The sequence below is a fragment of the Pan paniscus genome, chromosome 6, assembly GCF_029289425.2.
Source record: "Pan paniscus chromosome 6, NHGRI_mPanPan1-v2.0_pri, whole genome shotgun sequence".
Classification (NCBI taxonomy): domain Eukaryota; kingdom Metazoa; phylum Chordata; class Mammalia; order Primates; family Hominidae; genus Pan; species Pan paniscus.
The window spans coordinates 106,379,752-106,395,661 of NC_073255.2; the positions used below are offsets into that span (position 1 = coordinate 106,379,752).

Genomic DNA, 15,910 nt, shown 5'->3' on the forward strand with positions numbered 1-15,910 from the left:
GTTCTGATGTTGAAACTAACTCTTATATGAAGGATGATAGAACTTTCAGTGATATATATATATATATATAACATATATAATATATATAACATATATTTTATGTATATATATTACATGAAACCCTAACCATTAACATTTAAAAGATAGACAGATACAAACATTTCTCATGATTTAGGAAATTTTGAAAAATGTGTTGATGAAGCCAGCTCCCAGATAGCATTATACTAACTCTGAAAAGTCAGATGGTAGATAACTTGGGAAAGGATAGAAATCTCATCTGGATTTTTCACATTTGCTTACAATTCACAATAATTTAGGTTGAGAAGATATATTTTCATCATGCGACTATGTTAATGAATAAACGAATTCAATTTTTGTTGAATAGCACTCATTAAGGATCTATGCCCATAAAAATTTGGATTGAAGTGTATGGGCTGAATTAACCACTGCTTGTTCTGAAGTTAGTAAAAGTGGTTGAGTAGAGTGCAAACTGAAGCAGGAACTAGTTAAAGATTTCAAGCTGGAAATAATAAATCAGTTAATAAAATTATAATTTATTTGGTTGATTCTTTTGGTATTGACTTCTCTAGCTCTAAATAACATACTTTTATTGATATTTTATTGTTTTAAAAAAGTCCAGGCATTATCTATTGACTTTCTAATAAATACTTAGCTATGTTTTACCAAATTCTTCTCTGCTGACTACTGAGAAACACACTTTCCGTAGCTCCAGTTTCCCAAATACATTTCTATTGTCACTTTGACTATATTAGTATTCATATTAACTTTCTTAAGTAATGCAAATTATTTATAACGGAGCCAAGTAGTAAACTGTAATTATTCTTTCTTGCTTGCTCGATTGGAGTTAATAATTATATTGTTTCTGTTTAGTTTTAAAATATATGTATCACTAATATAACCTCACTTATTCTGTGATATTAATGACTGTGCCGTATTCCTTGATTTTTGAAAAATATATTTATCAGTAATTTTATCTCTCATTTTCTGTTAGATATGTAAACCTCTTTTCAAGATGATGTATATTTCCTTCAAGCATTTTACCAGCATCATCTGCTTAAGAAGTGTCTTTATCAAAGCCTTCTGACTTGCTTCTGCCTAGATTGGCTGCCCCTCTATAATAGGGCACAGTTGAATTTTAGAGATCTATCAGGCCTGAAAAAGACATTAGTTTACCCTCATATTTGATTAATAATTTGGCTGGATGTAGAATTCTAGGCTGGACAACATTTTCTTTCATGCTGTTAAAAGCCTTGGTTTTTTATATGTAAGTATCTAGAGTTGTTGAGAAGTCTTATGACATATAATTTTTGAGACTTTTTAAGCACTTTTTTCCCCTTCTACAAGCTTGTAGTATTTTCCCTTTGTTCCTAGTGCTATAAATATGCTTTGGTCTCTTTTTGATCCATTTTTTCTGCTATAATTTTTAAATGGACAAGTCTTCATATTTTTGTTTGCAGAACACTTATTTTTCATAGCATTTTGTTATTGTTCATGGATGCAAGATCTTTTCTTACCCATCTAAAGACACTACTGTTAGGTTTTTTCTGCACAGTTTTTGTTATCTCCATGTTGCTTATTTCTGCAAGTTGTTTTGATCCTTATTTTCCATATTAGAGACGTTCATCAATATCAGGTAATGTGTTCTAATAGATGGGATTTGGTAATTGTAGAATTCCTTGTAGAGTTATTCTAGTTGTTATTTGCTTAAGAAATTCCTGATATCAGTGTCTTTGAGTCTTTTCTCTGGAGACTTTTGAATTTTCCAGGTATTATTTTAAACACATTTCTGAAGGATTCTTCCAAACCTAAGAAGTTATTTCAGTGCAAATATTCAAGATATTTATCTTCCCTTAATTCCCGTGTTTACTATAAAGTGCTATAAACTTTTAAGTGAGACTGATTTGCACTAACCCCTGGTTTTTTGTCAGAGCTGAGGAAAGGCAGTCACTGGCTGCATGGAGTGGGGAAATGGGATCTGGAAGTCCAAATGGTTCTTTAACAGATTTTTCAACCATTCCTCCTATTTTTGGCCATTTTTGCCTGTATAATCAGAGATATTTTAAAATTATATTGTGTAAATCAATTTCTTCCTGGTTTATTCTACTACCAGCCCTAGGATTCAGTTTTTCAGTATTTTTCCCTTTAGATTTACTTTTTAGTATTATTTTTCATTTAAAAATTTTAAACTGTTCTGGATACATAATAATTGTACATATATATATGAAGTACATGTGATTTTTTTGTTTGTTTGTTTGAGATGAAATCTCACTCTGTAGCCCAGGCTAGAGTGTGGTGGCACAATCTTGGCTCACTGCAACCTCCGCCTCCTGGGGTCAAGTGATTCTCCTGCCTCAACCTCCCGAGTAGCTGGAATTACAGGTGCACACCACTGTACTTGGCTAAATTTTTTGTATTTTGTAATAGAGACAGGGTTTCACCATCTTGGCCAGGCTGGTCTTAAACTCCCAACCTCTGGTAATCCACCCGCCTCAGCCTCCCAAAGTCCTACGGTTACAGGTGTGAGCCACTGTGCCCAGCCACATGTGATATTTTGATACAAGCAAACAATGTGTGATGATCAAATCAAGGTAATTAACATATCCATCACCTCAAGCATTTATCATTTCTATGTGTTAGGAACATCCCAATTCCACCCTTTTAGTTATTTTGACATGTAAAATAAATTATTGTTAACTATAGGTGCCCTATTGTGCTACCAAATATTAGATTGTATTCCTTCTATCTAACTGCATTTTTGTAGCCATTAAACATTCACCCTTTATACCCAACTCTCCACTACACTTCCTAACCTCTGGTAACCATTCTTCTACTCTCTCTGAGTTCAATTTTCTTTGTAGCCACATGTATGAGTGAGAAAACATGGTATTTGTCTTTCTGTGCCTGGCTTATTTCACTTAACGTCCTCCAGTTCCATCCTTGTTGCAAATGATAGGATTTCATTTTTTATATGTAAATAATATTCCATTGTGTATATATGCTACATTTCTTTATTCATTCATCCATTTATGGACACTTAGGCTGATTCCATATTTTGGCTATTGTGAACAGTGCTGCAATAAACATGGGACTGCAGATATCTCTTTGACATACTGGTTTCCTTTCTTTTGAATATATACCCAGCAGTGGGATTTCTGGATCATATGGTAATTCTATTTTTAGTTTTTTAAGGAACCTTCATACTGTTCATCACAGTGACTATATTAATTTACATTTCCACAACAGTTCCCCTTTCTCCACATTCTTGGCAGCATTCATTATTGCCTGCCTTTTGGATAAAAGCCATTTTAATTGAGGTAAGATGATATCTTATTGTAGTTTTGGTTTGCATTTCCCTGATGATTAGTGATGTTGAGCATTTTTCATATGCCTGTTTGCCATTTGCGTGTCTTCTTTTGAAAAATGTCTATTCAGATCTTTTGCCCATTTTTAAATAGGATTATTTGTTTTTCTTTCCTGTTGATTTGTTTGGATTTCTCATATATTATAATCATCAATCCCTTGTCAACTGGATATTTGCAAATATTTTCTCCCTTTAAACAGATTGTCTCTTCACTTCGTTGATTGTTTCCTTTGCTGTGCAGAAGCTTTTTAACTTGATGTGTTTCCGTTTGTCCGTTTTTGCTTTGGTTTCCTGTGCAAGTACTCAAGAAATCTTTGCCAAGGCTAATATCCTGGAGTGTTTCTCCAGTGTTTCCTTGTAATAGTTTGAGGTCTTAGGTTTAAGTCTTTAATCCATTTTGATTCAGTTTTTCTATATGGTGAGAGAAAGGGATCTAGTTTAATTCTTTGCATATAGATATCTGGTTTTCACAGCACTTTTTATTTAAGAGACTGCCTTTTCCCCAATGTATATTCTTGGTGCTTTGTTAAAAATGAGCTGAATGTAAATGCATGAATTTATTTCTGGGTTCTCTATTCTGTTCCATTAGTCTATGTGGTTTTTTTTTTTTCCTATGACAGTGCCATGTTATTTTCATTACTATAGCTCTGTAGTGTAATTGAAAGTCAGATAATGGAATGCTTCCAGCTTTGTTGTTTTTGCTCCAGATAGCTTTGGTTATTCTGGGTCTTTTGTGGTTCCATATTAATTTTAGGATTAATGTTTCTAATTATGTGAAGAATGTCAGTGGTATTTTGATAGAGATTGCATTGAATATGCAAATAGCTTTGGGTAGTATGGACATTTTAACAATATACTTTCAATCCATGAACATGGAATATCATTCCTTTTTTATGTGTGTCCTCTTCAATTTCACCAATGTTTTATGGTTTTCATTATACAGATCTTTTATGTCTTTGGTTAAGTTTAATCGTAAGTATTTCATTTTAGTGTCACTAATGTAAATAGAATTACTTTCTTTGTTTGTTTTTCAGATTGTTCATTATTGACATATAGAAATGCTATTGATCTTTTGCATGTTGATTTTGTGTCCTGCAACTTTACTGAATTTATAAGTTCTAATAGTTTTCTTTGGTGAAATCTTTAGGTTTTACTAAATATAAGACCATGTCATCTGCAAACAAGAATAATTTGACTTCTTCCTTTCCAATTTGGATGCCCCTTATTCCTTTCTCTTGTCTAATTACTCTTGCTAGGACTTCTAGTACTATGTTGAACAAAAGTGGCAAAAGTCTTGTCTTATTCCAGATCTTAAAGGAACAGCTTTTTGTTTTTCCCTTTTCTGTGTATGATACTATCTGTGAGTTTGTCATATATACCTTTTATCATATTGAAGTATGTTCTTTTTATTAACTTTTTGAAAGTTTTTTTTATGAAGAATGATGCTTTTTCAGCATATATTGAAATGATCATATGGTTATGTCTTTCACTATGTTGACATGATATATCACATTTATTGATTTGAATATGTTGAGCCATCATTGCATCCCTGAGATGAATCCCAGTTGACCATGATGAATGACCTTTTTAATGTGTTGTTAAATTTAGTTTACTAGTATTTTGTTGAAGATTTTTGCTTCAATGTTCATCAGAGATACTTGGCCTCAATGTTAACCAGAGATATTGGCCTGTAGTTTCTTTTTCTCAGGGCAGCACTGAGTTTCAGTGCAGAGTCCTATATTCAATTTGTTCTCTTTGCCCCAAATACACAGATTTTCTCTCCATGCTTTGCTTATTGAGGTTGGGAGAGGGGTGGTGGAGGCAATGCAAGACTGTCTTTCCTACCTTCTCCAGTGCCTCTTTCCTTGTTATTAGGTTAAAATGAGGTACTGTGATTGCTCACTTGATTTTTTAGTTCCTATGAAGGTGCTTTCTTATGTGGGTAGTTGTTTAATTTGGTGTCCCTAGAGGGGACCACAGGGGCAGTGTTCTGTTGAGTTGTCTTACTCCCTCCCCCAGCCCACCTCCATTTTCTTTTTTCTTTTTTTTTTTTTTTTGAGATGGAGTCTCACTCTGTAGCCCAGGCTGGAGTGCAATTATACAATCTCAAATTATTGACACATATTTACAAGTATTCCAAGAAAATAAAAATATCTATATTTAAATAAAAATTTTTAATAAATTGAAATTCTCATCCTAACTTTAGCATTTGAAATATCATATATAAACATTATTTTGTTAAATATTTACTGAAAAAACTGGAGCTGGATAGACACAGGCAGCCCCTAGCAATGCTCCATTAAGGAATGAGCAGAATAAGTACTCCTACCATATTCTACTACTTCCTTCTATCTCTCCATGGTGTTCAATGTTGTTTGGATCCACTAGAAAATATTAATGCAGTTGATACAGATGACTTCTCTCCTACACCCACCTTTCATGGAGCAAAGAGAGAAAGAATAGAGAGTGGAGCTGGAGGGAGAAATTAGAGCTACTCTTAACCTACTTTGTGATTATATTACTAAACTTATTTAAGAAAAGCTAAAGGTAAAGAAATTTAAACTCTACACAATTAGATGGTAAGAAATAGCTAAGGAAAATTATTCAAAACACTTTAAATAACAAAATGAAGTCAGAATTAGACTTCACTATATCTTTTACCGCTTTTTGACCTCACAAAAATAATAAACATGATTAACCAAGTCACACACATATTATTTATGTGATTTAACTCTTAATGCTTCTGAATAAAATGGCTCCCAATTTTATTTGAACTCAATATTTCATATTTGTATGTGACAAAGATGACTTGAAGTTAGTCCCCTATGAATGGACCTGTATATAGGTATAAAAGTATACCTATATAAAATATATAGGATATATACTTTTCCACATACTTCTGCATTTCAAAGGAATTTGGTGGAGGCTTTTCCTCTTGAAAACTTATTGAATATTGCAATTAATCCTGAAGTTCTATTTTAAAACTAATCAGGCAGTGTTCCTGATTTTAAATTCAAGTGCAAGCTAAAGCAGGATCTTTTCAAGTAAGCTGAATTTTAGTGAAATTGTTTCACAGGGGTTTAATTATTAGTAGAATATTTCCTCCATTGTGTTTCTCCTTTTTCTTCTAATTCTTGAAGAGGTCATACAAATTTTGAACACAATATTAATTATACACAAAGGAGTTCAAGAGTGCTTTTATAAGACTAAGTTTAAAATTTGGAGGGAAAACTTCTACTGGAAAATATTCAACGCATTAAAACAGAAACAGAATTTTTTTTCTCCCAATATGTTTGATCACCAAAATTATAAGTTTGCAGCCAGAGTAAATTAAACAACATAATTAGAGATACCATTCTAATAGGAGAATAAAGGATCACATGTTACTAAGAGATTATATGAAGAGCCATGTAGACTGATTGAACAGCAACGTATGGATTTTTGATAAAGTTTCTCTACAATGAAGTCAATATAAATAAAGTAGAAATATCATGTTCATTTATTATATCTGTATTCATGACATGCTTAAATATTAACCTCCTCCTTTCTAGAGTAACAACTCTTATATTTTTGGAGATCTGGCAGGAAGTCCTATCTCTCTGAACATCGCCGAGAAATCATAAAATTTGTGACAGAATTGACTATGATGAGGGAAATGGGGCATTTCTCAATGGTGGCAGAGATGGTCAGCAGTTTTCACACTTGAGGAGAATAGGGAGCAACTGAAGCTTGTGTAGTAGCGTGGCTCTGGGAAACTAGAAATTTTTTCAATGCACGCAGTCGGATCTTTCTCAGCCTCACAGAACCATGTGACTGCTTTTCCCTGAATCCAGTTCTAGCCCTTCTCCCTGCATTTAACTAATGCATTTAAGGGGTGCCAGTACATGTACACTAGAAAAGTATTGTGTGAGAGTAGTTGTGGTACAACATGGGAATTGTAGGAAGGGTAAAATTCTGTTAAGTTGTTTCAAGCTTATGCCTAAATATGAGATACAGAAAGCTACAGATATTTGCTGTCAGAAATAGGAGACAAGTGGTTAGCTGCTAGAAATTGGGTAACAAAAACCACTATAACCCCTAGTCTATCATAAGGCCATTCATATAGTAAAGTCCTAACTCCCAAGTACCTTCGAATGTGTCTTATTTAGAAATAGGATCATTGCAAATATAATTTGTTAGGATGAGGTCATACTAAAGTATGGTGGGCCTCCTGTTCCAATATGTCCATCATCATGAACCATACAAAAGGGGAAATTTCAACACAGACACATACACAAGGAGAAAACCATGTAAATATTGGAGTTATGCTGCCGTAAGCCAAGGAACTAGAAGAAGCAAGGAGATAAATTTGGGACAGATCCTTCCCTAATACATCCAGAGGAAGCATGTCCCTGCCAACATCTTGAGAACTTCTAGCCTCCAGAACTATGAGACAATAAATTTCTGTTATCCAAATAACACAGTTTATGTTATTTTGTTACGACAGCCCTAGCAAAGTAATGCATTCACCTTGCTGAGGCTGATATAGGGATGAAGAGAAGCTTGGCATGAGCATATATAACAGTGAACTAGAATAAGTCCACAGAGGATTGGATGCAATATAGCTACATAATTTGCTAAACTCACTTTCCTTGGCACTTAGCTAAGGTGCTTCCACAGCTAAGATCCCAGAATGTACAGATAAACTGATCCAGTGAAAAGGAGGACTCAATACTCATCTTATCCCCTTTTATTAGTTTTCATGAAATTCTAAACGTGAAATCTTGAGAAGGGGGATGGGGCATTAAAAAAATCCATCTCTGCATCTCAACTCTGCCTGTTACCCTGTTTTGTTTTTCAAAACTTCGTTGGTATCTCAGAAGAATTAAGATGGGAGCATAACAATGGCCCCCCAACAGAGTTTATCATACAGATTTGGACCCTAAAACAGTCAGACATCTGATTTTTGAGTGCTCAGCATCTATTCTTTTATTTTGCTAAGGCCACACCAAAGTATTCCCTGGGAAAGGATCCCCTCCTCATCCTGCTTGGCCTTGGAGGGACAGTCAATGGAGGACCCACATGTCCTTCTCTTGCCAGGGTTTGTGCATGTCACAGAGACTAAAACAATCAGATGCTTTCTTGTGGGAATTTGGACCTTGTCACAAGAACAGAAACATGTGGAATCAATTTATTTTCGTGGTGATGGCCTGAAAAGACTGTCCTTTTGTTACTGGTTATAAGAGCCTCAGAATTGCGTGTTCCTGTCTTTCCAAAGACCTTAACTTCTCTTTTGGTGCGTTAAATACTCAGTTTCCAATGGATTAGATTTTCATAAGTTAGTAAGGGTTGTTTTCTGCTGCTTTCAATTGAAGATTCTTAACTAATTCAGCATACCATCCCATTTAAAGTTTTTAAGTATTCTGATGCTGGTATTTCTGGGGATAACAATGGTAGTAGGGCATTTAAATTACTTATTTGATAAATATTGTTTTGAAGACTTTTTTCCTCTCAAAATCATCTAAGTAAAGTACTTTAGCAATTAACTCTGGATCAATAGTGGTTAAATTCTGCATTGAAGCATAATAGTTATGAAAACCACACAGGGTTTTAACTTTAGGGTATGGAAATACTTTTGAATTTAAATGGCTTCTCAACAATTTACATTGTTCCTCAGTCTCTTTGTACACTGTCCTTGAAGAATAAGATTAAAACTAGAGGGAATATTTTCTGTTCCCTGAAAATGAAAATTGCTGGTAGAAAAGGGAAGGACATTCATGGTAGCCTATACAGCACAATATAAATGATATTTAATTAATGTTTTTGAAAACACATTTTATTGTTCAAGAAAATATTCACTTGTTTATATATTATTTGTCATAATAAGGGGGAGAAAAAGCATCCCAAATTTCAACAAGAAAAATGTAAATTTTAAGGTTATAGAAAAAACCCAAAACAGTCTATTTTAGTTCATAATACACGTAACATTGAGTTTAATAATTTTAAATATATAACACATCTCTTGTTATTTTGGTAATACTTCTAAAATACATACAACTTTGACACAAATATATAAGATGTCTAAGTACTGTAAAGTAGCTGAAAATGGCTTAACTAGAAATCAAGTACTTTTCCAAATCCTTTCTTTCAAAATTCCAAGTTCATTTCCAAACATCTCATTTCTAAGTTCATTTCTTTTCTATCCCTGTAAAATTCATCAGCCAAGACTGCAAGCCAGAATCACATCTGTCTTTCAACTCTGGCTTATGAATTTTACAGTGATAGAAGACATACTCCTGTCAAGAACAAAATCTATATACAAACAAAATCTATATGTATTTTCTAAACAAGGAGATACTTTAAAAAAATTATTTCCATAGGTTATTGGAGAACAAGTGGTGTTTGGTTACATGAGTCAATTCTTTAGTGGTGATTTGTGAGATTTTGGTGCACCATCACCCGAGCGGTATACACTGCCCCCAGTTTGTAGTCTTTTATCCCTCACCTTCTTCCCACCCTTTCTCTTTCAGTCCCCCAAGTCTATTGTGTCATTCTTGTGCCTTTGCATCCTCATAGTCTAGCTCCCACTTATGAGTGAGAACACACAATGTCTGGTTTTCCATTCCTGAGTTACTTCACTTAAAATAATAGTCTCCAGGCTCATCCAGGTTGCTGAAAATGCCATTAATTCATTATGAAGAGATAATTTTAGAGGCTCAAAATAAGTTGTAATGTATAAACAATTATAAATGTTAGACATTTTGTTATGTAAAACTATAAATTATTTAGGTTTAAAAATAAATGTAAAAATTTTCACTAAAGAAGACCAAAATGAAACAATATTTTAATATAATTAAACTGAAATTTATCATTTGTATTACTTCCATTTTATCTTGTATCTATTCTAAAATTATATATGTATGTGTGTGTAATCACCCAGCAGATTCTTCTTCCTTGCTGCACAGATAAAAAGCCAATTCTCTGAGACAATGGTATTGCAGTAGAGAAAGAGTTTAATAATTGCAGGGCCAGCCAAGTGGAAAGACTGGAGTTATTATTACTGAAATCAGCCTCCCCAAAAATTCAGAGGCTAGGGTTTTTCAAGGATAATTTGGTGGGCACTAGGGAATGGGGAATGCTGATTGATTGGGTTGAAGATGAAATTATAGGAGGTCAAAGCTGTCTTCTTGCACTGAGTCAGTTCCTGGGTGGGACCACATGATCAGTTGAGCCAGTTTGTTGGTATGGGTTACTTATCTGGATGGTGCCAGCTCGTCCATCAGAATGCAGAGTCTAAACACCACCTCGAACACCAATTGTAGGTTTTACAGTAATGTTATCTATAGAAAAAATTGGAAAGGGTATGAATCTTGTAACCTCTGGCTATATAATTCCTGACCACAGTTCTAATCCTGTGGCTAATTTGTTAGTTTTACAAATGTGGTTTTTGGTCACCAAGCAAAAAGAGGAGAGTTTTGGGAAGGGGCTATTATCATCTTTGCTTGAAGGTTAAACTATGAAATAAATTCCTCCTGTAGTTACCTTGGCCTGCACCAAGGAATGAACAAGGGCAACTTGGCGGCTAGAAGCAAGATCAAGTCAGTTAGGTCACATTTTTTTTCACTGTCATTGTTTTTCTATGTCAGATTTCTCTCACTGCCATAATTTTTGCAAAGACTGTTTCAATCATATGCATGTACATACATATGTATATGTATACAATTGTGTTCAATGTAAAATTTAAATAAATCCATTTTAAAGGGTTTTTTTTCCCCTGTAAAGTTGATGAAACAATGTCTTACACTTATAGTCAGAAAATCCGGTAATGAATCCTACTACCCTTCTAGTAACTGACTAAGAAATGTCGTCTTGAAAATGTCCCTTAGTTTCTCTGAGATTCAGTTTTGTTATTGATTCAATGTGTTATTGATTAAATTTTGCCTACCTGTATCAGTTAAATAGGGTAAGTTATGCTGTGCTAACAAATTACCTCCAAGTTTCAGTGGCTTTAAAAGAACATCCTCTTTTTTTTTTACTGCTCACCTAAGCAACGTGTCAATGTTGTAGACATACTCCATCCCTGGGTCTATGGCTCCATTGCCTTCCATCTCATCATCATCATGGAACAAAGCTTGTGGGGGCATTACATCTGGAATCAGATCTGCTTCTAAAAGAAAACGAGGCATTGCCCAATGAGAAGCAGCTTTCCTGGGGGTGGGGGGCGGGGGGGGTGCCGAGAAATCCAGAGAAGCAGATGGGCTTGTCAACAGGGTGTGGTCAGATGAGCTCAAAGATGAAAAGTCAATCTCTTCTTTTTCAAGAATCAGATCTGCCTTGTGGCCTTGGCTCATGGATTTTACAGGGATAGAAGACATACTCCTGTCAAGAAAGCCAGCCACTTCCTTCTGGCCTCTTCTGTCTTTTGCTTCCTGAGCTCAAGACCTTTTCTCTTTTAATTCCATGGCAGATTCCACAGGATTCTAACTTGCCTGTTTTCTAAGTCCCTGAACAGTAATGATGGGATCTAAAGTTGGTTTGGAGGCAGCTTTTACCTCAAACTTGAGGCGGACAACTTTTTTTCCTTCAGGTTTCAATGTTGAAGGTTTCTTATGAATAAGTTCCTACCATCCTGGTTATCCAAATTCCTGAGCACCTGAACAGAAGTATATGGGATTTTCCATACTGAGGCAACCTGCTACTGTGCTCCATTAGTTTGAAGTCTTTTTATTTTTCCCTAGCAAAAAAGCCCAATTTTCCCAATAAAAATGCAGATATCTTCGTTCTATCTGAAATAACCTTGATGTCCACTTCCTTCCAGAGACAAGTTGTACATTGCCAACATGATGACTTTGCTGCCATGTCAGCCTCAGCCTTTCATACTGTTCCTTGCCATCTGCTGAGCAATCAGAAAAAGTAAATCTAAAAAAATTATCACCCTTAACGTAACTGAGCTGTCCCCTCAGCTGTCTGGTTGGTATCCATTTTTGGTACTTGTCGCAGAAGCAGGACAGCTGCTTCTCCGTCCACAATACATCTTCTTCATCGCTGTTAGGGAATCCCTGCTGTAGTCATGACATAAGTCTACTGATGTCTGATCCTCCAATTTGACAATCAGGGGAGTCTCTCTCTCCACTTCACCTTCATCCAGCCCTTCCGAGGTAGATGTTATTATGGCTTCATCACTACGTTGACTGATCAAACTACTTAGGTAGATGTAACTATCTATTCCTTCCTTCTCACAGATTTAGCAGTGCTTTTCAGTCACAAACCTAAGCTCAGGGCCATGAACTTAACAGGACTTTTACCAGGATCACATAGGCAAAAACTCTTTAGGAGACTGTATGCCCATACTTCTTTATTCAGACATAAGGAACTTTGAAAGCAGTAATTTACAATATATGATCCACTGTCCTTTATTTGATCAAGTTTAAAAAGACAGTGACTAAAAAAAGATTAAGATACCACTAAGCTATTCTCCATCAACAGGCACAGATACACACACACAGAGTGTCATCTGTCCCATTGATATTTCACATTCATTTCAAGTTAAGTTCTTTGAAATCCTTTTGCGAATAACATCTGTCTTTCTGCTTCAAGTTGCTCAGTTAAAATAATCTGTTCTCCCAAAATACAAATGTCTACTTTTTTCTAATTTTGTCTCTCAGTGTCCCTGATAACTCCATCATGAAGCCTCTGCTGGTCCTGCCATTGCTCCAGATGCATGCTGGCCACTGTGGCTGCCATCAGCATCCCCACCGAGAGGCCCAGCAGTGCCTTCAAACTCCTCGACATCTCTGTGCCAGCTTCCAAGGCCTCTTTCAACCACCTCTCAAGGCTGGTCAGTAGCATTTAATTTAGTTCAACAAACATCTATTGACTGTCTGTTATAGGTAAGGCATCAAAAGATTTACTAACTAGTAGAGGAGATATTCAAACAAAAATGATCTATATTATAAGTCAGAGTAGAGTAAGTGGTGGAAATAAGTGCAATAAAAGAAACATCTAGGGAAAGAGAAGGAATAATATTCTGACTTGGGGACCAGATAATGTTTCACAGAACTCTAATATAAGCTGGGCCTAGAACAATGAGTAGAGTTTCAAAAGCAGGAGGAGGGGAGGTGTATGCAAGGTGGGGCAGAGGAAAAAATATTTCAGATTAGAGTCAAAATATGAGAAAAGTCATAGTGATAAGAAAATTTATGGCCTATTTGGGCAATGTCAAGCAGTCTAGCATGACAGAAACATTTTGTCTATGTGTGTGTGTGTGTGTGTGTGTGTGTGTGTGTGTGTGTGTGTGTGTGACTGGACCATGAAGAGCCCTGAATGCCATGCTAAAGTGTTTAGATTTTATCCCTTAAAATAGACGTCCTAAAAGGTTGCCCAGCTAGGGAATGATATGTGTGAACTTTTGCTTTAATAATATATATAGCTCTTGAAGCTGAGTGAAGAATGATTGATAGAATGATAGAATGACAGTTAGATCTTGTGGAATAAATTCAAGCTAGGAGATCCAGAGATAAGAACGTGAGAAAGAAAGCAGGAGGGCAGAGAGAACGGAGAGGGACTGATATGGAATATTGTGGAAGTGGACTCAATTGGACTTGACAACTGCCTACATATGGACGGCAAAGGAGAGGTGGGAGTTTTTTACTTGGGTGATATTCACATTTTCTCAGCATTTACTCCCCTCCCACTAGGGGGTCATGCAATGACTCCACCGAATTCAGTCATTGTCCCTGGTCTCTTCTTTAGTTTTTCCTTCCTAAATTCATTCATATTGTTGGGCATACAGATTTTGCCTCACTGCCCATGCTTTGGGCATTGATGTACATACAGGGTCTATAATCGTAGAAGCAACCTTATGAAAGTGATCTTTTAATACTGATCAGTAGGAGTAGTACTTTACCTACCACTGTATGCAGACTTGAGGAAGCACCATAACTCTTCTGTTCATCCTTAAGTAAGAGAAAGAGTTATAGCCACTTTAAATGACTTGTCTCAATTAGGTAAAAAAATGTTTAGTCAAATAACAAAATTTAGAACGTCATTTAAAATATAAAAACATTCTCCCACCACCCCTTCCCAGGCTGGGGTCTGCTCTGCAATGGGTGCTGGCAACTCAACTCCTAGCATTTCTTCTCTTCCTTCAGTTTGTTAGACTAATGGGAAGAGAGGAGAGAGAAGGGAGATGGAAAAGTTGTTATCTTTGTTCTCATTGTAACATGACTTTACTCGCTTGGAGCCTGATTGATGATAAAAGCTAATTCTTTGGTGGGCACTTTGGTGGAGTCATTGGAAACCCTTGTGTATCATCTCATCTATAGTTCCCTTGATACAGATGAAAGTTTCCCTATTTTATCTGGTCACTACTTCCTCTGCAGCTCTTAGCAATTCTTTGGTTCACCTTGAACTCTTGTCTGCTGAGGTCTCAGCACAGGCAGTCCTTATAGGGGAGGCTCTAATACAACTCACATGCTGGCTGACCCTCATTTGGTCCATGGGAAGCATAAACACATTCTTGGCTCAGACAATAAATCAGCAGATAATAAATTAGCAGATAATAAATCAGCAGCAACATGCTCCTAAAGCTGCTGGCCAGACCATCCCATTCCCTAGATTTTCTGAGTATGAGTCAAGCAATAGGCTGCCATGTCTCCATAATACATAAGACTCATCAAACTCTAGGCAACCCCTATAAACTCCCTCTCACTAGTTTGCGATGAGGCACAAACAGCCGTCAACTTTCCTTTGTTCCTCAAGAGGTGGGCTTGAGGATGGAAGCAGTAATCTGCAAAGACAGTTTCCGTACAAAGATAGTTTCTACTTTTGCTCTCATGACTATTTTTAAACTTAAAAAGGCTGAGACATTTGAGAGAATCATGGAATCAGTCATTAACCAAATTCATTAAAATTTTTATATGGTTTAGCACCCCCTTTCCAATGCAGAATTTTTAATATTTTGATATTTCAGTTGAAACTTCCAAATTTGACATTGGTTTCAATCATTGTCCATTTGATTCCCAAGCCCACCTTCTTCTTGGAGGTTGTTCTACTGTATTCAGCTTCCTGTTGATCCAAAACCTCCAGCCACTTTACTTTCAAATCCAGCTTATACAGGTTCCTGGTGTCAACATCTATGCCAGAGATGCGAATCATTTGCCTGGCTGGAGGGGAGATAGGGAAGTGATGGGAATAGAGAAATGTGTTGTAACTTCAGCACTGTTAACATTGTGGGTCAGATAATTCTTTGTTGTGGGAGTCTGTCCTGTACATTGTAGGATATTTGCAGCATCAGTGGCCTCCATCCATTGGATGCCAGTAGAAACCCCATTTCCTGGTTGTAAAAACAAAAAAAAGTCTCTAGAAATTGCCAAATGTCCCCTGGAGGCAAAATCACACACAGTTGAGAACTAGTGGAATAGAGTAAGAGAAACAGTTTAAGTTTTGCTGTTTATGGTGAAAGTAATGATTTTGGTTGTGTATGTTAGGAGAGGAGCTAACAATACACTTATCTGGGGTGATTTAACAGTTGTGGTCTTGCATTGATAA

The 15,910-nt window shown here is 35.9% G+C and overlaps 1 protein-coding gene, 1 long non-coding RNA gene and 1 pseudogene across 2 annotated transcripts in view; 1 reads left to right on the top strand and 2 right to left on the bottom strand.

The window, feature by feature from the left end:
* The window catches only part of LOC129398176 (uncharacterized), a 526,729-nt gene that overhangs the window by 281,277 nt on the left and 229,542 nt on the right, over window positions 1-15,910 (top strand). The window lies entirely within an intron of this gene.
* LOC100989722 (cysteine-rich protein 2-binding protein-like) lies at window positions 11,401-12,841 on the bottom strand (annotated as a pseudogene).
* Window positions 12,908-13,194, bottom strand: LOC100971353 (protein PET117 homolog, mitochondrial). Its single transcript, XM_003846040.6, is given in 1 exon segment — window positions 12,908-13,194. A coding segment is annotated over 1 exon segment (246 nt). The 5' UTR covers window positions 13,154-13,194.